This window comes from Emiliania huxleyi (genome assembly GCF_000372725.1).
Source record: "Emiliania huxleyi CCMP1516 unplaced genomic scaffold EMIHUscaffold_235, whole genome shotgun sequence".
NCBI classification, from domain to species: Eukaryota; Haptophyta; order Isochrysidales; family Noelaerhabdaceae; genus Emiliania; species Emiliania huxleyi.
In genome coordinates, this window is record NW_005200291.1 from 128822 (window position 1) to 152187 (window position 23366).

General features: G+C 66.0%; 7 protein-coding genes across 7 annotated transcripts; 2 read left to right on the forward strand and 5 right to left on the reverse strand.

Moving 5' to 3' along the window:
- Positions 1–682: 682 nt before the first annotated feature.
- Positions 683–2726, reverse strand: EMIHUDRAFT_114948 (hypothetical protein; the record flags this gene model as incomplete). The annotated part of the gene is made up of 6 exons (XM_005779174.1): positions 683–1097; positions 1133–1262; positions 1410–1555; positions 1607–1860; positions 1938–2165; positions 2247–2726. The coding sequence occupies 6 exons, from the start codon at positions 2724–2726 to the stop codon at positions 683–685; spliced, it is 1653 nt and encodes a 550-aa protein (XP_005779231.1).
- A 300-nt stretch (positions 2727–3026) lies between these two features.
- Positions 3027–4265, reverse strand: EMIHUDRAFT_114949 (hypothetical protein; the record flags this gene model as incomplete). Its single annotated transcript, XM_005779175.1, has 1 exon — positions 3027–4265. One exon carries the CDS (start codon positions 4263–4265, stop codon positions 3027–3029), a length of 1239 nt encoding a protein of 412 aa, XP_005779232.1.
- A 2389-nt stretch (positions 4266–6654) lies between these two features.
- Positions 6655–9473, forward strand: EMIHUDRAFT_468958 (hypothetical protein; the record flags this gene model as incomplete). Its single annotated transcript, XM_005779176.1, has 2 exons — positions 6655–6832; positions 7900–9473. 2 exons carry the CDS (start codon positions 6655–6657, stop codon positions 9183–9185), a joined length of 1464 nt encoding a protein of 487 aa, XP_005779233.1. The 3' UTR covers positions 9186–9473.
- Positions 9474–9856: 383 nt separating this feature from the next.
- On the reverse strand, positions 9857–10663 carry EMIHUDRAFT_236487 (hypothetical protein; the record flags this gene model as incomplete). Its single annotated transcript, XM_005779177.1, has 1 exon — positions 9857–10663. The coding sequence occupies one exon, from the start codon at positions 10661–10663 to the stop codon at positions 9857–9859; it is 807 nt and encodes a 268-aa protein (XP_005779234.1).
- A 2091-nt stretch (positions 10664–12754) lies between these two features.
- On the reverse strand, positions 12755–17644 carry EMIHUDRAFT_457299 (hypothetical protein; the record flags this gene model as incomplete). The annotated part of the gene is made up of 10 exons (XM_005779178.1): positions 12755–13384; positions 14330–14591; positions 14668–14820; positions 14894–14974; positions 15045–15533; positions 15599–15659; positions 15730–15766; positions 15847–16048; positions 16189–16343; positions 17114–17644. The coding sequence occupies 7 exons, from the start codon at positions 17642–17644 to the stop codon at positions 14911–14913; spliced, it is 1539 nt and encodes a 512-aa protein (XP_005779235.1). The 3' UTR covers positions 12755–13384; positions 14330–14591; positions 14668–14820; positions 14894–14910.
- Positions 17645–18732: 1088 nt separating this feature from the next.
- EMIHUDRAFT_114954 (hypothetical protein) lies at positions 18733–21069 on the forward strand (the record flags this gene model as incomplete). Its single annotated transcript, XM_005779179.1, has 7 exons — positions 18733–19140; positions 19394–19578; positions 19649–19878; positions 20107–20345; positions 20411–20536; positions 20607–20792; positions 20866–21069. The coding sequence occupies 7 exons, from the start codon at positions 18733–18735 to the stop codon at positions 21067–21069; spliced, it is 1578 nt and encodes a 525-aa protein (XP_005779236.1).
- A 477-nt stretch (positions 21070–21546) lies between these two features.
- EMIHUDRAFT_114955 (hypothetical protein) lies at positions 21547–22375 on the reverse strand (the record flags this gene model as incomplete). The annotated part of the gene is made up of 3 exons (XM_005779180.1): positions 21547–21816; positions 21912–22047; positions 22182–22375. 3 exons carry the CDS (start codon positions 22373–22375, stop codon positions 21547–21549), a joined length of 600 nt encoding a protein of 199 aa, XP_005779237.1.
- Positions 22376–23366: the final 991 nt, after the last annotated feature.

Sequence of the window (23366 nt, forward strand, 5' to 3'; positions counted from 1 at the left end):
TTTGAGCGGCGCGTGGAGCGCGACATGGAGCGGCGCCGAGCTGCGGGGCTCGAGGGAAGCCGCGGGGGCGGCGGATTTGGAGCCGCCTCACGCCTATTGACCTCGCGAGACGGCTGCTCGAGTAGGCGGAGCCGAGGAGCAGCGGCGGCGGCGTAGCGAGCGGGCGAAGCGGGCGTGGGCGACGCGGCGGGCGAGGGCGCAGCGGGAGGTGCAGTCTGCGCCGCCGGAGCAGGCAGATGCAGGCTAGCGGACCCTACGTACGGTTGTACTCATCGGTATGGTGTGTGTGGTGTGTCGAGACCGTTGGCGTTCTAGCCGTTTTCCCCGATTGCGCGATTCGGCCGAGATATATTCGCGTATGCCGTATATCGCCTATCGGTCGGATCTCGGAATCGGTGTCGGGGCCCGACTCGCTCGGGGGTGTGCCGACACTGCACATCAGACATCTCCTCGCACGTTTCTGGGCGCACTAGGCACTATGCTGTCACTAATTTGACTCTTGTCTCAGCTCTCTACGGACTAAGCAATCGCCCCCGCTCCCGCCGCTCGCAGCGCTCTCTCTCTATATACACTTCTAAGAGGGGGGCACACGCTTCTCTGTGGCTCTCTATTCACAAAACGAGCTCAGAGGGTTGCTCACTAGTGGCGTGACTGCTCGTGTCGTTGAGACGAGAGCCGAAACTCACGCCGATCCCCGCGGACAAAAGTAGTCTCGCAAGCTCGACTGGCTCGAGCTGGCCGGGGCCCTCGGCGCAGAGCGCTGCGCCATCGGCGTGCGTGGCGGCGCGGACGCGGCGCTCGGGCCCGCCTCCGCCGCTGGCCCGCTCTCGACCGACGGCGCGGTGCCGGCGCCGGCGCTGCTTCCGGCGGCGGCGGCGCCCAACGCGGAGGGCGGCGCGTGTTGCGTGGGCATCGCGCTCGCCGCGGGAGGAGGGTCGCCCTCCCCGCCGCCGGCCGCCTCTGTGTCGCCTCGCCCCGGCGCGCGCAAGTTCGCGCCCAGCGACGGCGCGTTGCGCGCTGCGCCGCGCGCCACGCGCCAGACGCGGACGGTGCCGTCGTCGGAGCAGGAGGCGAGCTGGGTCGGGTCGGAGGCGCACCTAGAGAGGAGTGTGCCGCGAGGCGGCTCAGACACGGCTCCGAGCGCGAGCCGACCTGCGAGGGGCGCGCTGCGCTCCAGTCGACGCCCGTCGCCTCGGCAGAGTGGCCGCGCAGCAGGAGCGGGGGCGCGGCGGGCGCGTCGAGCTGCCACACGTACACCGCACCTAGGCGGCAGGCTGCGAGACGCGTCGGGGGCCGGCGGGATGGCATCCCCTGCGCCGCCCACGCCTCCTCCCCTCCCTCCCTCCTCTCCCTCTCCCTCCCCTCTCATCGGCGCTCCCTTCCCCTCCCCTCCCCTCTCCGCGGCGCACCGTCCGAAGAGCCGGAGATGGCCTGCCGGCCATCCGCCGACAGGGAGGACTTGACGTAGAACGTGCCCGCCCGGTGCCCCCTGTACCTCCCCACCTCGCCAACCTCCGGCCGGACCGTCTCGTACAGGTACAGCGTGTGGTCCGTGCTCGAGGCGAGGAGGCGGCCGCCTGCTCACACCGCGAGGCGCGTCAACGACCTCCGCCGCACGACCGCGCGGGCGCGCCCTGCGAGGCGGCCGCCCGAGGCGTCCGTCGAGAGGGAGATGATCCCGTGCGGCCTCTCCCTCCCGCTGTCCGGCGCCAGCACGGAGAGTGGCTGCGCCGCCCTCCGCCCGCGCTCGCCGCGGCCCGCCCCGCCGAGCCTGGCGTCCCAGAGCTTGATCGCGCCGTCGGTGCCGCCCGCCGTCGCGAGCACGTTCCGCTCGTCAAGCAGGTAGAGCACCGCCGTCACCTGCTCGCCACCCGCAGGCGTCACGGGAGGGACCTTCCCCCGGCCTCGCCTGCGACGCCGTGGCCGGGCGAGCGCACCCCGTGGTGGCCGACGTTGGGCAGCCCTCCGCGCTTGCGCTTGGCGGCGGACGGGGGCGAGGGCTCGTGCACGCCCCGCAGCGCCATCACCGGCTCGCCGCCCTGCCGCACGTCGTACACGAGGATGCAGCCGTCGCGCGAGCCCGAGGCGAAAACGTGCGGGTCGGCGGGCCGCGCCGCGACCGACTTGACGGAGCCGCGGTGGCCCCTGCAGAGGAGGAGGCGACCCTGCGGGGGTCGAGGGCGGCCGCGGTGAGAGCGGCCGCGACGAGGGCGGTGGGGTCGGCGGCGGCGGCGGGCGGCGAGCACCTCGTTGGCGTCTCTGCTGCTGCCGCAGCGGGAGATGTCCCAAAGGGCGCAGGTCTGGTCGCCCGAGGCGGTGAGGAGGCGGCCCTCCGCCGGCGACCACGCAAAGTCAAAGACCGCGTTCCGGTGCGCCCGCCAGCGCCAGCGCCGCTGGTCGGGCGCCTCTGCTGGCTGCGCCGCGTCGACGAGGGTCATGCAGCCATCCTCGTCGGCGACGCCGAGCGTGGTCGGGCAGGCGGGCCAGGGGCAGTAGCGTGGGCAGAACGGCAGCCCCGCCTGCGTCGGCCCGCCGCCGAACGTGTACACGTCTGCGTCCTCGTCGCACGAGAGCTCTGGCAGCAGCGCCGCCACCGAGATGCGGCGCGGAGCAAGCTCGCGGTTGATGACCGAGGCGAAGAAGGTGCGAGGTGGCGGTGCGTCCCGAGCAGCAGCGCGGGATGGGGTCCGTCGAGCCTTGCCCTGTGGCGTGTGCGAGTGCTGCATGCGCCCGCGAGAGCGCTTTTCCAACCGTCAGATTTTCGCGCGAAAACAGAGGAAGAGCTAGGTACCCTGGTACGCTGGTAGGGATCTAGCGGGGTCTCTCCCGCGCTGGGTGTCCAGTCCGAGCCTGCTGTTCTTCACCTTCACCCTCTATTCTTTCTATGCTCCCTCCCTCCCTGTGTCCCCTCTTTCTTATGAAAGAAAAAAATGCGGGCGCGCGCACAACCGTCAGTTGTCCCTAAATCCCATCTCGTCTCAGAGTTTGACCGTTTTCTTTCTTTATTTATTTACCGTCAGTTGGCGTCACCTCTGAGCGGAGCCAGAGGGGTGGCCGGGCTCGTCGTAGTCTTCGCCCCGCTTGTCGACCATCTCGACGCTCACCTGCCCCCTGGGGCCCAGCTCGCGAGGGGCGGCGCCCCGTGCCATGTCCTGGAGGAAGCTCGCGTTCGCCGGGTCGTCGAGCGCGCGGAGCGGCCCGCTGTTGACGGTGAAGCCGTTGCGGTACAGGGCCACCTTCGCCTCGACGTGTTCCCCCTCGGCGACGTCCGCGCCGGGAAGCCGGGTCGCGTCGAGGAGGTAGAAGGCGTGCGCCCTCGCCTCCTCCTCGGAGCCCTGGTGGGCGCACCCCTCGAGCAGGGCCGGCGGCAGCCTGGCGGGCGGCGCAAACGCCCAACCGGCGCCCTCCAGCGCCTCGAGAAAGGCCTGCTGCCCGTGCCGGCCGTGCGGGTAGCACATCCGCAGCCGGCCGCCCGGGCGGAGGAGGGCGGCCGCCGTGCCGAGCAGGCCCTCCACGCAGCCGGACGAGTAGACGAGGTCGGAGGCGAGCAGGAGGTCGAAGGCGCCGCCGTGCCTCTCGCGCAGCTCCCGCGGCGCCGTGCTCCAGTTGAGCTGCGCCACCTCCACCGTGCCGGCCGCGCCCACGGCCGCCGCGTTTGCGCGCAGGTTGGGCAGCAGCGCGTCCTCGGCGTCGGTCAGGAGGACGCGCGCCGCGAACCGGGCGGCGGCGAGGCCCGGCAGCCCGACGCCGCTCCCCAGCTCCACCACCGCGAGCCCGGCCAGCCCGCCCGCGGCGCCCTCGCGCTGCAGCTGCCGCGCGAGCGCGACGCTCGCGTCCCAGATGCGGCAGCCGGACGAGAAAAAGTACTCGCGGAACTGGCGGACGACCAGCGGCGCGGGCGGTGCGGCCGACGCCGCGCCGCCCTCCTCCTCCTCCTGCGTCGAGAGCCGGACGGTGACCGTCTCGTACACGCCTCCCTCGCCCAGCTCCGCCTCGAGCTGCTGCACCGAGGCGCGGCGCGACTCCCACGAGCCGGAGCAGACCACGGACTCGCGAGGCTGCACGCACGGCCGCTTGGGCGCGCCGCCCGGCTCGGCCGGGAAGCGCTCGCGCAGCAGCGCCGTGGCGCAGGCGTGGAGCCGGTCGACAAATTGAGCGAGGTCGTCGCGGCTCGGGCCGACCCGGCCGGCCGCGCTGGTGAAGAGCGCGTCGACGCGCCGCTTGAGGGCTGGGAGAGGGTCGTCCTGCAGCGTCGAGGGCGGCATATGTGAAGAAATCCAGCCTGCCCGGAGGTTTCTTTTTTCGTCCCTTCACACTGCTGTGAATACGTCCCGAACCCACACTGTGACCTCGTAGCATATGCGTGTGTATCTGTTCGCAGCAGCTGCAGTGTGTGAAGAGCACAAGGGACAGTACTACGACGCGCTCCATGTCTTTAACGGAAGCGTCAAAATTTGTCTCGTCGAAAGCCAGGGCGGCATCGCGCCGCCGACCAAGAGAATCATCTTCAACTTCGCCAAAGAGGTCGGCAGCCCGAGCGCCGTCGACCGCACCGACTACGGCACAGCCTCCGTCCGGCAGCGCCCGGGGCTTCGTCCAGCACCACTCGCAACAGCTCTCGCGCGCCGCCGTCTGTGGCGACGCGCAGAACATCAACAACGCTGCTCGCAACATGCGTGTCGCGCACTCATTCATTCATGACCGGTCTCAATGTCCCACCCCCCTTGCGCGCGGGCCTTCTAGGCCCGCGGGTAGTCTCCCCCCATCCCCAGGGCCTCCAGGGCTCGCACCTCAACCTCTCACAGACCAGCGCACAGCGCCATACGAGGTATTTTCTTCTCAATAACAAGGATGTGAATAACAAGGCTGTGACGCAAGCACCAAGCTCGTGCTCGGTGACAAGGCGAACCCTCAGACGACTTTTCATCTCAACGGGAGCGAATAGAGAAACCGCACACGCGCACTCGTCCCGTGCCCTTTACCTAACTCCTTCCCCACAAACAAACAAAACATCGATCGGAAAATTTCACTCTCGTCACACGCGCCCAGGATTCGTTCACACCTCCTTACCGCCGTTTTGTCATTCCTGCAGGCTTTCGCCTCTTCTCCCGTAACGTGGAGAACACTCAGGCGACACAGAATCGGCAAGATTGGTGGACACATGTACATGTTGTGTGAGTGAGTGAGTATTCTTGACTAGTGTGGGACCTGCAGCGGTGGCCCGCCTTTTTCTCCTGGCACACAGGTACTCACTTATCCTCCACCGACGTTCGAGAGGGGAGAGTGCTGCAAACTGCATCGCGATGTACCTCGCTCGTAACATTTTAGAGAACATTTTTCGTAATTAATAATTCGTAAGGTAAAGCTCTTCCGATGTTCCATTCCAGCCAGGCTCGAGTCTCAGGCACCGTCCACAGTCTCACAGGGGGTCGGCGCTTGATCCGGCGCCCGACGCCCGGCGTTGCGAGGCACGCGGTGTGCCCGACGGGTTCGCGCGGTCGCGGCGAAGGCTAAAGAGAGGCGGTCCTTCAAACGCTGGAATGCCTCGTTCTGCTTTCGCGTCGAGCCCTCCAGCTCGCCGCCACCGCCGTGGTCGGGGAACCACCGCGCACGCTCCTGCAGGAACTCGTCCTCAATGTCAAAGTCCGTGGCTACCGGTGCGGGCGAGAGCGGGAAATGCATTTGCTGCTGTCGGCTGAATGATGCTTTGGTCCACTCGCAAGTCACTGGCACCGTCGCGCCTCTCGGCACATCGTCCCAAGGCCGGCCGTAAAATAAGGAGATGCGCCCCTGCAACTCCAGCGCTCGCTCCTGGTCGAGCTCATATGCGTCGCTGTCGTCAGGCGCCTCCTCGCGTGGCCGCCTCACTGGCGAGTCTGGGGTAGGGCAGAAGTTATCCCCGTAGGCGGGCGAGCCAGGCGGTGTCGGACCTCCACCGCCTGGAGCAAGCTGCGCCTCGAGCCATGCCTGTGACGCCTCTGAACCCGGGTCGCGCAGGTATGCATCGGCCTCAGCAGCATCGCCCGTGTAAGCTTGATACGCGCAAGAGAAGTTTACACGGCGGTTGCGAAAGTTGGCAATGCTGCCACGGGTGGAGAGGCCCCAATCACCAGTCTCAGAATCTGACACCCAAATTTTCTCTGAAGCGTGTGCGAGGTCGTCTTGCTTCTCTCGCTCAATCCGCTCACGCTCGAGTTTAGCCCGCTCCTCATGCCGATCGGTCTCGACGCCATCCCAGCCCTCCGGCACCCAATCGAAACAAGAGCCGTGGGTTGCGGGCGTCTCTCACAAGGGCCGACAAAGAGAGCAGATCGGCCTGACACGTCCCGCACATGTCCCCGTTCACAGTTGAACTAATTATCACGGCTGTACACTGTTTATTAATCGGCCGTCCGCGAGCCCCTAGCTCGCCGACGGCGAGAGAGATGCCACGAGGGGTCGCGGTGGCGTCCATCGCCAGGCTCCCTAGCTCAACCGACGACCCTCCTGCCTCGGGATCGACGGCCGATCGTCATCTGACGGCTGCCCATCGTTTGCGCGCGGCTCCAAAAGCGCCTCGTCGAAGTAGTCGCAGGTGACTCCGGGGGCACGTCTGGGGCGATGCCTACGCCATCGTAGGTGCACGTGCACGCACCCTCGCACATGCAACCGTCCATGTACTCGAGCCGGGCGCGCTCGTACGCTTCGGAGGCGCGCCACTGGGTGATGCGTTTACCGTCGATCGGCTGTCCATCCAGCTTGCTGTGGGTCGAGCAGCCAGTCGCGGAAATCCTCAACCTCCACCACGCCGAGAGCTGCCTCCAACGCGACCTTTGCCACCGCAGCGTCAAAGGTGATCGGTGCTGGGTGTAATTTCTTGCTCTCACGCTGCTCACGGCGGCGTCGCTGCTGTCGGCCACTCGTTTCGTCGCCCGCAGGTCGCCCCCTAGCCTACGGCCTAGCCGCCCTCCCCTTGCGACATGGCGGCGGCCCTTCGCTTTGCGCTGCTTGCGAGCCCAGCGGTGATCTGGTGATGCTGTGCTGTCGGCTGCGATTGCCGGATAACTCCCCCACGACGCCAGCAGCCTTCCTGCGTGGTCGCCTGCGTCGCATCCTCGTCGTCGGTGGCCGGTTGCGGTTCGCGCTCTCGCTCCTTGCCCCCCATGCGCGCCGGCTGTTGGCTCCCGAGCTGAGGCCGACGATTTGCGGCGGACGGCCGAGTTTGAATGAGCTGGTTCGCGGCTTCAAGAGCGGTCGGCGCTCCGAGGGGGCCTCCGACACAAGAGACTATATGTAAGGGTAGATACGAAACCACGACGATACACACCCACACACAGTGAATTTGTGTGAGCTCTGTGTCCTGATTTGCCAACAAGATACCTGCCTAACACACACGCACACACACACACACTGGACACATGTGCTCATGTCTCGGCCGCGGTCTACGCCACGCCTCTTCACACAGCTTCTTGGATGGAAAGATATGCCTCTTCACGCCACTTCATTCACGGGCCCGTTCGAGTTGACCGTTGCAACGCCCGGTGTGTGCTGCCGCTCCTCGCTCGCCGCGCCCTCGCCCCGCGCGCTGCCCCGCCCCGCGCCCTGCCGTCTCTCCGCCTCCTCGCCCGGGCCGTGCTCGCCCTCTCCCCAAGCGAGCCCCCGCGCCGCCATGCCCTCTCACGCCCGCGCCGCCGCTTGTCCCGCAGATCAGTTACTATGCGTGAGATCGTCTCCATCCAGGGCGGGCAGTGCGGCAACCAGATCGGCGCGCCCCCCGCCGCCGCATCGCCCGCGCCGCGTCGCCCCGCCGCATCGCCCGCGCGCGCCGCCCCGCCCCGGCCCACCCCGCGGGAGGGACGCGCTCCTCGCCGCCCGCAATCACCATGCCGCCGACCCCCTCCCCCCCCCTTTTTCCCCCAGGCGCCAAGTTCTGGGAGGTTGTCTCGGACGAGCACGGCATCGACCCGACCGGCACCTACCACGGCGACTCCGACCTCCAGCTCGAGCGCATCAACGTCTACTACAACGAGGCGACGGGCGGCCGGTACGTCCCGCGCGCCGTGCTCATGGACCTCGAGCCGGGCACCATGGACTCGGTGCGGTCGGGCCCCTTCGGGCAGATCTTCCGGCCGGACAACTTCGTCTTCGGCCAGTCGGGCGCCGGCAACAACTGGGCCAAGGGCCACTACACTGAGGGCGCCGAGCTGATTGACGCCGTGCTCGACGTCGTGCGCAAGGAGGCGGAGGGGTGCGACTGCCTGCAGGGCTTCACGCTGTCGCACTCGCTGGGCGGCGGCACCGGCTCGGGCATGGGCACCCTCCTCATCTCCAAGATCCGCGAGGAGTACCCCGACCGCGTCATGTGCTCCTACTCGGTCTTCCCCTCGCCCAAGGTGTCCGACACGGTCGTCGAGCCGTACAACTGCGTCCTCTCCATCCACCAGCTGGTCGAGAACTCGGACGAGTCGCTGCTGATCGACAACGAGGCGCTGTACGACATCTGCTTCCGCACGCTCAAGCTCACCACCCCCACCTTCGGCGACCTCAACCACCTCGTCGCCGCCGTCATGTCGGCGTCGACCTGCTGCCTCCGCTTCCCCGGCCAGCTCAACTGCGACCTGCGCAAGCTGGCGGTCAACATGATCCCCTTCCCGCGGCTGCACTTCTTCATGGTCGGCTTCGCGCCGCTCACCTCGCGCGGCTCGCAGCAGTACCGCTCGCTCACCGTCCCCGAGCTCACGCAGCAGATGTTCGACGCCAAGAACATGATGGCGGCCGCCGACCCGCGCCACGGCCGCTACCTCACGTGCACCGCGCTCTTCCGCGGGCGCATGTCGACCAAGGAGGTGGACGAGCAGATGCTCAACGTGCAGAACAAGAACTCGTCCTACTTCGTCGAGTGGATCCCCAACAACATGAAGTGCGCCATCTGCGACATCCCGCCCAAGGGCCTCAAGATGTCGGTCGGCTTCATGGGCAACTCGACCTGCATGCAGGAGGTGATGAAGCGCGTCGCCGAGCAGTTCACCGCCATGTTCCGCCGCAAGGCCTTCCTCCACTGGTACACCGGCGAGGGCATGGACGAGATGGAGTTCACCGAGGCCGAGTCCAACATGAACGACCTCGTCTCCGAGTACCAGCAGTACCAGGACGCCTCGGCCGAGGAGGAGGGCGAGTACGACGAGGAGGGCGGCGAGGAGTACTAGGCGCGCGCCGGCGCTGCGCTGCCGCGTGGCCCGCACTAGCCGCCGGGCCGGCCTCGCGTCTCTTGCATGCGAACATCGGCGACACACGGGAGCCTAGACCTCCCGATGTGGAGCCGCCTCTATCACCTCTCATCACTCATGACCGTTTGTGACTGCGGAGTTGACGTCTCCGTCGGTCGGTTAGATCATAGATGGGATTGGAGGTAGATTGTCTACCTACCGCACCGTTATGTTGTGTGTACCATGTCCCACACCCTAGTACCCGTGTTTGTGCTATGACCAATGTCGTATTAACTATTAGTATTACGGCTTTATCTCATCTCAAATTCTCATATCTGAGATAATCTCAATTATCTGCAAGTGCAACTGCATCGGCTCTCTCTGATCTCTGCGGTCTGCGGTGTCAGGGTCTCTCTTGACTTCTGCTGGTGAGACATCTCCGGATCTCCGCTCTGCGTTCCGGCCGGCTCACACGAGCGTCACCTCAGTCCGCTCACTCGACACACGAAACTCCTTCAAGATCAAGTTCAACCATCCTTCACGGCGCTCAGCGGCTCTCGGCCCTCACACTCCGCTCACGCACGCGCCCCCGCCCGCCCGCCGGCGCGCGAGGCCGCCCGCGGCACGCCGCACACCGCGGGCGGCGTTGAGGGCCCACCACGCACGCGCTCTCACTTCCTGCCCGCCAGCGCGCCAACCAGGCTGCCCACGCCCTGGAAGAGCCTGTACCGTTTCGACATTTGCCACGGCTGCGCCTCGGGAAAGGGCAGCGGTCTGCCGATCGCATAGAGGATGCCGTACAGCCCGCCCAGGCCTCCCGTGTTGCCGACTTGCCGGTCCATCACCACGCCAATAGTGTACTTGGTCACGAGTCCCTTATCGTCGAAGGTGAGGCTGCAGGCTTGCGGCGGGTTGACCAGCGAGCGCCCCGTCGGGACAGGTGCAAAGGGAGGGAACGGGCCGGTGTTGGTGCCGCGGCCTCTCGCCACATACCACACGCGGTTGCCCTCGAGCGGGTCGACCTGGAAGCCGTAAAACTGTGGGCTAAAGTCTGGGAATCCCTTTTGCACGTCGACCGAGCCAATCGCCTTGAGAAACTCTTCTTTGGACAGTGGGCCGACGACCGGCCCGACGAAGGCAAAGTCGTCGCCGAGAAGCTCCGCGTCGGCGCCAAAGCCACCTTTGCTCACGAGGAAGCGCTTGGCGAGCTGGATCAGCTCTGGCGGCTGCAGCGCAAAGCCTGCGGCGGCGAGCGCTGCCGACTCGTCCAGAAAGATGGGGTTGTTCTGCTCTGGCGAGGCGGTCGCAGCGGTCTCCTCCGCCGCGACGCTCGCCGCCGCGCTCGCGACGGTAGCTGAGATGCGTCGCGACGGTAGCTGAGTTGGGAGGCGGTCTCCTCCGCGGCAGTTGGGAGGCGTACGCAGCTGCGTTACGTGCGGTGCGAAAGCGAGGAGAGCGAGCGGCAGAGCGTGCAGCATGGCGGCGCGATGCAATCGTTCTGCCTTCCCTGGAATTTTTCAGTGTACTTTTAGCTTACTGGGAGATCTCTCTCTCTCAGTGTACGTACGTACTTATAGCTTACTGGGAGAAAAGAGAGAGGGGGTTGTGTTCTCTAGTCTCTCTCTCTCAGTGTATGTAGCTCTTACGTACATTCCCGGAGGAGGACTGCTGACGGGGTTTGCGATGAGGAGCGATCCGAACGTGGCATTCGGGTGATTAGATCACTACCGCCGTAACGCAAGAGCACTGCGACGCATCGGGCTCATGCTAGCATCCACCTCGCGAGCCGACGATTTTTCGAACCGGGAACAAGAATTCGCCGAGAATTCCGTCGCAAGCGCGACCACCAGCCCCTGAAGAAGGAAAAGAAAAAACACTCGCGTCAACGATCCAGGAAAAGCGGCGCGTCACGCCCGAGTCGTTGGTGCTCACGATTGAGGTTTGCGAGCCGCCGGGACCGCTTGCCGCCATGCCAAACCTGGAGGCTCCCCTCTCTGCCCGCGGAGGCGCGGATCTCAAGACACGGCTTGCCGCCTATGGGCAGGTCGTAAAGGAAAAGAATACCGCTCTGCCGCGGGGTCGCCGCGGCAGCATGGTCGCCTCCGCAGACAGCGGCCTACGTCGGCGTGAGCGCCCTCAAGCTGCGGAGGACGCGACGGACGATGCGGCGGACGACGCGGCGGTGCCTCTCTCGGCGCGAAACCCTCGCGTCTCGATGTCGGATCGGCAGGCGGCGTACGCAATCTCTTGCGGCGAGCAGCCGCTGCCGCCGACGCCGAGCGAGGCACGCCTCAAGTGCGACCAGTTTGAGCTCGACGTCACCTCCGACAGCTGCGTGCACTGTGGCTACTCGAAGAAGGCGCATCCGGTCTTTTTCCCCCGAGAGGAGACGCGCGGCTGCGTCGACACGCACCCGCTGAAGGCTCAGCCCTCAGGGTCGGCGCCCAAGCCACCGCCACCGCCCAAGCCGCCACGCTTCATCTTCTCCTTGGAGGACGGCGCGAAGGAGCCGGAGCAGCCGCAGCCGAAGACACCGCAGTCGCCGCCGCCGCCACAGTCGCCGCCGCCGCAGCCGACGCCACAGCCGCCGCAGCAGCAGCCGATGCAGCCGCCGCCACCGCAGCAGGAGACGCCTGCCACACCGCCGCCACCGCCGCCACCGACGGGGGAGGAAGCGGCCGCGGCCGACTCGACCGAGGCCCTCGTCTCCGCGCGGCTGGCCCGCGCCCGCGGCGTCAAGCTTCCGGTGCCGCCGGCGACAGTGCTGCGGGAGGACTCCAACGCCCTGGACAGCGCTCGGTACGACCCGCGGCTCAACCCCGACCTGCGCGACGAGGCGATCGAGGAGCAGCACAACGCCGAGGTGGAGCAGCGGCTCGAGGGGATGCAGCGGCTGGTGGCGGCGCAGCAGGCCGTGCTGACCACGGAGCCGGCCGGCGCGCCCAAGGTGACGATCAACCTCTGGCCGTCGGCGCCAGAGGAGCCGCCAGCCAGGCCGCCAACCGAGCCGCCTATCAAAGGCATCAACCTGCGCGCAGAGCTGCAGGCGGAAAAGCTGTCGGTGCTCAAGCGGCGCGCCGTCGCCGCGGGTATCGACCAGGAGCTGATCGATGCGGCGCTGGATAGCGGGAAGCCAAAGCCGGCGATCATCGAGGTGCTCATCGCCGCCGCCGACGACGAGCTGGCAAAGGCCGCGGAGGCGGAGGCGGCGGAGGTGCCGGCGGCGGTGGTGGAGGTGGTGGAGGAGGAGGAGGCCAGCAGCGCGCGGCCCTCGTACGTCGGCGACAGCTTCGTGAGCTCCTCCTTCGACATCATCGAGAGCCCGGAAACCTCGCCCGACTCCACGCCCGCCGCGTCGGGCGATGAGGCGGAGGCGACGGAGGCGACGGCGGAGAAGGAAGAGGAGAAGGCGGAGGCCGACGCCGACACCGACGAGGAGCTCGAGGAGTACGTCGCGGATTTCACGCCGGTTGCCGCGACGCCACGGCCTGCGGAGGAGCAGGGCGACGGCGCCTCAGCGGACGAGGCGGAGGCGGAGGCGGAGGCGGAGGCGGAGGCGGAGGCGGAGGCGGAGGCGGAGGCGGAGGCGGAGGCGGAGGCGGAGGCGGAGGCGACGCCCGCACGCCGGACCAGCCTCTGCGGCCACCGTGGCCCTGGCAGCGACGTCTATGATGACGCCGCCGCCGTGTCCGACGAGCCTCCGCCGTGGCAGCAGTTTTTCACTGAGGACGGGTTGCCCTACTATAGCAACGGCGTCGAGACCGCCTGGGAGCCACCCGCCCAGCAGGCGCCGCCGACTCACCCCCCTCCGGAAGACACGGGACCGCGCGAGGAGGAGAGCCCGGCCACCGAAGACAGCAAGGCCTCTGCTCCCGATACCGGCGTCGCTCCCGAACCGAGCCAGCCCCAGCCGACGCAGCCCGTGACCTCACCCCCGGTCGGCCTCGCCGCGCGGCTGGCTTCGCTCGAGGCGCGAGTCGGGCTTCCCGATGGAGGACCTCGCCCCCCGCTCCCGAGGATCCGTGAGCTCGAGGCGGCGGCGGACCTGGTGCCCGCCACCCCGCGCGGCACACCAAAGAAAGCCCTCGCTGCGAGGCTGATGGCGATAGAGGCCTGGGCCAATGCCAACGGACTGTGAGGCGCGGGCTTCGGCCTCACATCCCGCTAATGTAGACCCAGCGCGTCGCAGCGAGAGGCGACTGCATCGGGGCGCAGTGAAGAGTTGCTCCGGCGATCATGAAAGGCATCATAGGGGAGAAGTTTTGTGGGACACATGAGAGATATTATCGTGTGGATGTGGGATCGTGTGTGAGGTGTGTGTGACGTTGGTCCCATCAGTTGTCCCTTCTCCATATGCGTGCTTTTGGTGCATATCACTATGTCTACTATACTCACAGGAAAACTTGGCACTGTGATCATGCATGTGTGCGACGTCGTCGTGACTCGTGTGTGAGGGTGAGCGGCTCGGCTCTGCGCTCTCTCGTGTCACAAGAACGCAACTCTCCAGCAGCCCGTCCGCCGCCTCTCAGCTAGAGCTGCTCACAATAAGAGAAGCGCCCCCCTGGGCAGCCCCCGCAGCCAACTCTCCCCGCTCCCGAGCTCGCCTGCCTCGCTCATACAACCCGCTAGCCCCCACAACCCCGCGCCCGCAAAATGAGCCCACGCCAGACCTCCTCGGCTGAACCTCGGCTGCATCTCGGTTACGAGATCTGCAACGCCTTGGCCTCCTCGGTGTAGATGAAGCGCGCGCGAAGCCCGTCGAGCGCGCGCCGCGCGTAAAGCGCGCAGAGAGCAGTGGCGAGGGGCGTAGCGGCCGCCGCCACGCGTGCAGCGCGGCCGCCCGGCGCCAGGGCGAGGATGGCGGCGGAGGCGGCGGAGGCGGCAAGCGGCACGGCAGCGACGCGGTTCGACAGGGCCCCGATGATCGGGCCGACGAGGTAGGCGCGGAGCAGCACGGCCGAGTAGGCGGCGGCCGCGGCGGCGCACGCGAGGCTGAGGGCGAGGGGCGGCGCCGGCGTGACGGCGAGCACGAGGGCGGCCATCAAGGACACCTTCGCGGCGGAGGCGGGGAGGGGGAGGAGGGTGGGGGAGGAAGGGGGCGCAGGCCAAGTGTGTGCAGAGAGAGCGTGCGTCGCGGGAGGGACTGCGCTGCTCCCGCCTGGGAGGTCGCGCCTGGGAGGTCGAGGCCGAGACGCCGATGAGGCGCTCGGTCAGCTTGAGTGCCGCCATGCAGGTGGGGCACTTCTTGGTGTGCTGCTCGTACCGGTCGAGGAGGACGGTGCGCGGCATCGGCGGCGCGTGCGCCTCCCCAGCGAGCGGCGGGCTGCGCCACGGCAGTGCGGCGGCGGCGGCGTCGAGCTGCTTGCGGAAGCTGATGACGAACCGGTCCGCCTCGGCCGGCATCACCTGTGCATCACAGCCGTGCCATGGCTGACAGCGACGGTGGTGTGGGCAGCCGTCGGACCGGCGCGGCGGGCATCACGTAGCTGCGCCCGCCGCCGACCTCGCTGTCGCGCTTGGCGCGCCACGCGCCGCCCCAGCCGTCGGCGCGCAGTGCCTGCAGGCGCGCCTCCTGGCCGCAGAGGAAGGCCATGTCTTGGTCAAAAACGATGTTGTTCTCGAGGTGCTTTGCGACCTACCCCCGCTCCGCTCGCAGGTGTGAAGAGAGGGAAGCGGCCTGCGCGGGCGCCTCCTCGAGCTGCCGCCACCAGATCCGCTGTGCGCATCACCCGCTCCGTCCGGAAGTTGCGTGCGCGCCGCACGAGGATGCGCGATCGGCCGCGCGCAACCTGTTCGCGGCCAGCCGGCGTGAAGAGCGCACGACCACGCGAGGGAGGGGCGTGGCGGGCTCGTCCCCGCCGGGATGGGGTAGAAGAGCGCGCTCGCATCGCCCGCCGGCACGGAGAAGCGGTACGCGAGCAGCGAGGGCGCCTACCCGTGAGCCACCCCAGGGCAGGTGTCGATTCCGTCCTCGGGTGCAGCGTCGCGTGCGCGGCTTGGAGCGCCGTGAAGGTGACTGTCTGCACCGCCTTGGTCTGCGCGAAGCTGAGCCGGGAGGAGGCGTGCAGCGGCACCTGAGGGGGCGGCGGTAACCCTAGAGCTGGCCGCGCGCAGCTCAGCTGGCGGGCTTGGAGGGGGGGGTGTGCAGCCGGCGCCTCCGTCTTGCCTTGGAAGCCGATTGGAGGCATGCGCTCGCTCACCGAGGTCGCGATGGGCTGGGCGAGGTTGCGGTCTCCCTGCACCGTCCCGTGGTGGCTCACCGGGACGTGGCTCGGGTCGATGATGTTCTCGACAAGGGTCGTGTAGTCGTATGGCAAGTCGCGCATGTAGTCCTGCTCGTAGATCCACCTGCTCGCGCGCGCGGCCGCGTGAGGCGTCGCTTCGAGGGGCCCGCCGACGGCAGGAGTCCTCGCCCCTCCGCGTCCAGCTCTGGCGCCAGCGGCAGCGGCACGCTCTCGGCGAGCGACGCGTTGCCTACGGGGCGACGCCGCGACCTACTCGGACTGTGCGCATGGTGCGGCCCCGCGGCGACGGAGGGCGGTTCCGAGAAAGACGTAGGCCACGCCCTGCGCCTCACGCACCTGGTCGGGCGGGAGGCGAGCTCTGAGCGAGAGGGGCGGCGAGAGCTCGGCGCCGGCACGGGCCTTTCTCTCTCGCGCGCCGGGTACGCGCTCGCGCCGTACAGCGGCAGGATGGGCTTGGTGCCCTCGAGCTGCGGCAGCTTGGTGCACTTGCCGCAGCCTGCAAACTGCCAGCCGTGGTAGGAGCACTCGAGCCGCGTCTTGCCCGAGGCGTCCACCGCGAGACGACCCTCGGAGAGCGGCGCCAGCCGGTGCGGGCACGTGTCGGCGAGGCACTGGAGCCTGCGGCGCACGCCCGGCAGGCGGTGAGGAGAAGCGGCGGAGGGGAGCGGAGGAGAGCGATTCGGAGCGGAGGAGAAGCGGCGAGGAGAGCGGGGAGTAGGAGAGCGATTCGGAGGGAGCGGAGGAGGAGGAGAGCAGACCCCTCTTCATCCCTGTAGAGCACGAGTGGCCTCTCGAAGACCTGCGCGGCAACCGGGCTGTCGGCGGGCACGTCGGCGGTAAACATGACCGGATACCAGTTGTCCAGCCACGAGTCGGGCACCAGCTTCCCCTCTGGCGGCTCGGCTTCGCGACGCTGCGCGCAGGAGCGAGTCGGGAGTGGGCACAGGAGTGGCGTGCAAGCGAGGGTGTGTGAGCATGTGTGGGTGGTGTGCGGCGTGTCGTTACTCGCTGCGGCGTGCGGAGTGATCGTTCTGGAGCTAGCTACGCGGTAGATCTCCAGCTGATGTTAGCTGATGTGTCTTAACATGGACATGGGCTCGACATTCACCTTGCCGGGTTGGGCGCGCTCACTCGGCAGCCGGGACGAGACTGGGGAGGGAGATACGGCGAGCGTGGCGCGACCGCCGCGGAGGGGCGCGGAGAAGCCGCGGGTTCGAGAGTTTGGCGTGAGTGGGACGAGGCCGGCCACCAGGACTAGGTAGTAGTGCATGACCAGCCAAAGCGCGAAAGGGACCTTTGGCTTGATGGAGGCTTCCGATTTCTTGTCCCTTTGCGCTGCAGTTGGGCGGGCGGGCGGGCGGGCGGGCGGGCGGGCGGGCGGAGGGGGCGGAGCGGGGGCGGGGGGGCGGAAGGGTGATGCGATGTGTTCGCGGTGCGCGGGGCGGGGGCCGGGGCGCGGGCGCGTGTGACGACAAAAAGGCGCTTGGCGTCGCTTTCTTCCTCTCATTGATAAGGGGGCCGATACGACAGTCCAACGAGCTCTGTCATGGAGCACAACTCACACGTCGTGCACGTATACTGCTCCATCACGACGGGAAATCTCTCGGGAGCGGATGAAACAGAACTATGTCCCCGCACGGCTGTGAGCTAAGCCGCGGCGCCGAACGATGCTCGCTGAAACACCTTTTGCGCCTCCTCGTCTGAACAGCCGGTGTAGAACTTGAAAAACTCCGCACGCGAGACCACGCCGTCCTTGACGAGCTGGTCGGCCTCGGCCATGTCTAAATCGACCATCAGCGTCTTCGCAAGGGCTTGCAGCTCGCTCTCGCCGATGGTGCCGTCCCCATCTTTGTCAAACTGTTTGAAAATGGCCATGATGTCCTTGATCTCCTGGTCAGTGTACTCTTGCAGCGAGCCTTTCCCCTTTAGCGCGTCGAACTGCTGTGCGTGATCGACAAATGCGATAGACGCCTCTGCCGGCGAGCAGCCGGAATAGAATGCGAAGAATTCCATCGGGTCGATCTTGCCGTCCTTGGTGTACTTGTCGCCATCATCTACATTCAAGTCGACACCCATAGCCTCCGCAAGGTGCTCCACCTCTTTCTCATCAATCTGGCCGTCCTTGTCGGCATCAAAATCGCGAAAGATTTTGAGGATGCCACGGATCTCGTCGCCCGACCACTCCTTGAGCGGCTTCGGGAGAATAAGAGGCATCCTCCGTTCTACGCACAGCTGCGAGCCTGCGGGCGACCCTCACAGCTCACAGTCACAGTCGCGAGCTGACAAGGCCGAACGGCGAAGCTTGCGGGCAAACGTCCACAAATTGACAGCTTGAACGAGGTTTTTTTCCCTACCGGTATGGTAGCGTCACGGCCCAAGGGGGGGGGGGGGGTCCTGACCGCCCAAGACTGGCCCTACCATATCCCCAAGCAGGTCTGTCAACAGGTATTGGTCTCGAGGTGGGTTGCGTGACACTACCGTACCATACCCCGGAAAAAGTTGGAACCCCAGGGGCAGCTGGGGTGGGGAGGAGGGGGAAGTGAGAGGAATGTTGCCCGCAAAGGTGTACAGTGGGTTGCAGGCATTAAGAAAACGTGGCATTAAGAAACCCTACCAAGCGATTTCCGCAAAAATCTAAGAAACCACGGCGCGCCGCAGGCGCGGCCCCGAGAAAAGGCCAGATACGAGTGTGAACGGGAGCCCCAGCTGCAGCTCAAAATTAGTCTTCGCCTGCGGCGCGCGCACTTGTCACTTTTCAAGTCTGCGGTGTTCTGAGTGGAGTGGATGGAGGCGTGTGTGCGTCTTCCCGTCACATCCAGAGAGCCGACTCGGCGGCAGACTCTGGCATCGCCCTCGCGGACCGCAGCTTTCCTCTCACCTACTCGAGTAAAACTCCTTCCTTCGGTCGGGCCGGCTCTGGCTTGAGTGCCGGCCGGAGCTAAGAAACCACGGCGTGGGGTGGATGAGGGCTGTGGAAAGGCATAGAAACGGCGGCGTGCCGCGGAATCCTGTTTTCTTAATGCCCGCAACCCACTGTAGGACAAAAGTGGAGGACGTGGTTCGGCAAGACGCTGTTGTTGTAAAATTCTTACGACCCTCACCCGCCAACTGTGGGGGGTGCCCGAGCATGATGTATGTGCGCGTCTGTGCGTGTGTGACACAGACGTTGTGTCACACGTTGTATGCGCGGGGCTTCCCGCGGGGACCGGAAACGTACCGCCGCCGCCGCCGTCATCAACAACGGCCCGATTGGCCCGACGACGCCCAAGACGGCACGTGGAATGCAGCAATGCAGCAAGAGGATGAAACTCATCGCCCTCTTTACTCTCTGTGCGGTGATCCTGTCCCCCGTGACTGCCTGCTCCAACATCCTCGTGTCGCCGGCCGCTTCAGAGGACGGCAACGTTCTCATCGGTGCAAATGATGACTCGGCAAAGCGCTTAGGCGCAGTCACACACTTTCCAGCACAGAAGCACGGCCCTGGGGCGATGCGCCGCATCTATCACTTTGAGACTGGCGCGCTGAGCGGGCAGATCCCGGAGCCGAACGTCACGCACAACGTCATGTCGCACGCCAATGAGCACGGCCTCGTAATCGCAGAGACGACGCATGGCGGCATTGCGCGCCTGGCGGGCGGCAGCGAGGACCTGCTCGACTACGGCTCGCTCATAATGGTGACGCTCCAACGCGCAAAGACGGCACGCGAGGCGGTGCGGACGATCGTGGCGCTATGCGAGGCCCACGGCGAGATGACGGCGCAACATGCCGCGCCTCGATAACGCACGTCCCACCACGCTTCCATTCCACACGGTAGGCTACGCCTCCACCATGGAAGGCTTTTCCATCTCGGACGGCATTGAGGCCTGGTATATGGAGCTGATTGGCAAGGGCAGGCACGGTAAGGGTCTCGTCTGGGTGGCGCTGCGTGTGCCAGACGGCTATTTCACTGCTAACGCAAACCAGGCTCGCATCACGCAGTTCCTGCCGTGCGACGACCCAGACTCCTGCATGATGGCCCCCGACGTCCTCATTTTTGCCGTCGCGCGCGGACTGTGGAACGGGTCCACCAGCGACCCCACCTTCAGCTTCTCGGATGTGTATGATCCTGTCACGCCGACGGGCGCGCGCTTCTGCGACGCGCGGGTTTGGTGAGATGATGCCATGACATGACACGAGGCAGATGATGACTGCGGAGATGCGTTGTGATACTGCACGTAGGTACATCTTTCGCGAGCTCGCCGACCCCGCCGACTTTGACGCTGAGTACTACCTCCCGTACGCCCGCGGCTTCAACCTGACGCGTCGCATGCCGCTCTTTGTCCGACCCAGGCGGAAGCTTCGCCGCGCGGACGTGCACGCGCTCCTCTCGTCAAAGTACGAGGGCTCCGAGCTCGATCCGAGTCTCGACGGCGTGCCCCCGCTGGTCGCCACCACACGCCATCGCCCGGGTGCACACTAACCTCTCCGTCCGTCCAACTAGTGGGCGCCGGTGCGGAAGGAAATCCCTACCGCGCAAACGGCCTGAGCTACAAGGTGGGCGGCGCAACCTACGTCAACGAGCGCGTCATCGGCACGCAGTACACGGCATGGCACTTTGTGGCCACCATCCGAGGCGCGCTTGTCCCGTCAGCTGTGGCTGCCAGGCCACTTCAACCTTGTCGTGTTTCTGATTGCAGGCGCGGAGGTGCCGCCGCCCGTGCGGGCACTACTGTGGTGGGGGAGCGACGATCACGCGTGGGCGCCCAAGGTGCCCCTGTTTGGCGGCGCGACAGCAGTGCACCGCGCGTACGACGACGGCAACTGCTCTGCGCGGCTCGCCTGCCGCGCCGCGCTCGACCTTCCCGGCTCGGTGCTCACGTTCTCATGGGGCTCGGCCTTTTGGGTCAACTCTGCCGTCGCGCGGCTCGTCTATCAAGTGCGGAAGGGCTGAGTGGACCGGGGACGGTCATGTTGTTGACACGCTCATCCCCATCGTCACAGGACTATGAACGCGCTTCGGCCGTTGTCGAATGCGCGCGTGAGGCGTTCGAGTCGTGGGCCGCGCCGAAGGTCGAGTCGGCGGACAAAAAAGCGCGCCGTCAATGGGCAGCGGGTGATCCGAGCGCGGTACGCCGAGATTCAGCCGAGGTAAGGTTGCCGTGCCGGAGGCTGAGCGTTGCGGTCACGCGCTCGGCAGGTGAGCGCGACTCTGACGGAGCTGGCGCTGGCAGCCGGTGCAGAGGCGATGTCAAGGTGGGAGAAGCTGTGGATGGACTTGTTGGTCACCTTCCAAGACGGCAACACGGCCTCGGCAGATGCGCATGACCTATTGTGCGGCTGCGCCAAGGCATCCGCAGTCTATTCGACCCGTTGGCTGCAGAAGGTCGCCGACGTCCAGCAAGAGCCCTTCAGTCGTCATTATTACTAGAGCGATGCGATATGTGATTTTACGATAGGTGGTGGACGATGCCGGCGACCATTACCGGCTGCCAAGCAAGGAGTGCGCCTCGATCGACGCGGATGGCCATTGCCACCCCGAGGCGCCGCAAAAGCCCAGCTCCTTCAACGTGTGGTTCGCGCCCGTACCACCTCGGCGTGCGGTAGCGGCGTCGAACATGGCGCCGATATCGAAGCTAGAGGTGCGAGGCGTCATGGGCTAGTATGAGGGGGTTCATAAGGGTCCATTAGGCAATATTCATCTGGCTGCCGAATTTCTTCGTAATTTGGGGGGGACCTCCTTTTTCCAGTGTTATGTAGTTGTAGCTCTTTATACGAACATACCAGAGAGAGAGAGAGAGAGAGAGAGAGAGAGAGAGAGAGAGAGAGAGAGAGCGTAGGGCCCTTAGGGGCCTAGAGAACACAGTCCCCTCTCCCTTTTCTCCCAGTAAGCTAAAAGTACGTACCCGAGAGAGAAAAACCGAGAGAGTCAATCAATCAATCTGCCCATAGGGGTGGTTGAGGGGTTGAGGGTTGAGGCCCCCCCTCAACCATCTGGTTGACGGTTGAGACCCGTGCCTGTGTTAGTACTAGCAGGTGCCAGTCCGCGCCTGTGTCGAGCCTGCTGCTGTAAGCTGTAGAGAGAGCTGTTTTTGTAAAACTCCACACATACTCTATTCCGCTATAAATCCAAAAAGCACTCACACTTCTGCCCGAATCTGCGTCCTGAGGCTGGCAATGGTCTGCTCCTGCGCTTTGAGTGCAGCCTCGAGCTTAGCTGTCACGCCGCGGCTCGCCTTGGCTGCATTCGCCAGCCGCGCGTTCTCCTCTCGCAGCAACATTTGTGCCCGCTGCCCCTCCTGCAGCTCCGCGATGGCGTTGTTCGCGCGTCGCGCCTGCTCATCTCGCTCACGCAACGCCGACTCCAGCGCAGCCGCGTGATCACTCTGCCAGGTATTGAGGGCAGCCACCTGTAGCGCGCCGCCGCATGAGACGCGTCCGGGAGTGGCGAGGGCTATCTGGCCAATGCCTGCTGAGATCGCGCGGCGGCGCGGACAGCCGCGACCCTGTGCTCCGCTCGCTTCTGCAAAAAGGACGCCTTCTCACCGGCGCGTCGTGACTGGTTACGCAGCCGCAGCTCGTACTCGTGCTGCACGTCGCGGTGAATTCGCGCCTCTGTGCTCCGCAGCGCGTGCATCAGCCTGTGGTACAGCCGTAGGCCAGCGGCGGTGAGTGGGAGTCCAGCGGTCATTGTAAGAAGCACATGGCTGTAGTTCGCTGCAAGAGGCACGCTTGGTATGTGATACCAGGGCGACCGGAGCAAGAGCTGCTGCACCTGCTCAGCATTTCTCGTGACTCGTCCAGCTGAGACTGGAGCTCTCGCAGCTGGGGCAGAGCAGACTCGTCGGTCTGGCAAGCCTGGTGGTTGCGGACGCGCCGGCGGCCACCAGCTGGTGTGGGGATAAGCGGCACACTTGCGGACGGGCGCAGGGTGGGCGCGCCGAAGCCGATGTCCGGGAGGGCTGGCATATATATATGTGTGTGAGTGTTTGGCGCCGACAATATGGCCGTTACGAATGGTTTCGTAAAAAATAAAACAAAAAAGACAGGAGCAGCAGCAGCAGCAGCAGCAGCAGCAGGGGCAGGGGCAGGGGCAGGGGCAGGGGCAGGGGCAGGGGCAGGGGCAGGGGCAGGGGCAGGGGCAGGGGCAGGGGCAGGGGCGGCAGGGGCAGGGGCAGGGGCAGGGGCAAGGGCAGCTTATTGGAGGCGCGAGAACGAACCTGCGACCACTGCGAGGCGTGCGCGTGGCCGCTTAAATGCGGCCCGATGGGGAGGAGTGGGGCGGATTACATCGGCTTCTTACACAGCCCTTCCTTGCAGCGAGCCCCCTTCAACCCACCCGCGCTAGGTCTCGGGGGACGCAGGGGTCAGCCCCGCGCGACCTCGGAAACTAGCCGGGGCAGTCGGAGAAGGGGCAACTCCGTGCACTGACGGTCGGCCGTCAGAAAACACGGTCACACACCAATCCTCGCTACCCAACGCGGCTAAAGGATTTCCCCTCGACTACCTTGAGAGACGAGAGAGAGAATTCTTGATACGAAACCACGACGACACACACCAGTCGACTCGCATCGGTTGCCTCCATGAACGGCGGAGCTATTCTCGCGTCCACACCACACCTGGCTCCAACGTGGACACGCCCATAGCTGGGGACACTACTAGGTCACGCATGGCATCAGAAGTTTTATCTCTGGGCCCCGAAAGGCATCTCTAGCAGCGTCGTTACGCATGCGCCCTCCCCTCCTGGGCCCACACGCCTCACGTCTCGACAGAGCATAAGCCCTTGGCGTGTGACGAGACGAGTTCTTCGCCATCGCAGCGAGCAGCAAGCCACTCTCCGCAGCAGCCGGAGGCATCGCCGCAGCACTGTCTGCGCCGCGGTCCCGCACCCGTCGACGAAGCTCCCCCCGCGGAAGACCGCGCGTAGCGACGCCTTGACGATCGAGATGAGCGCGCTTGA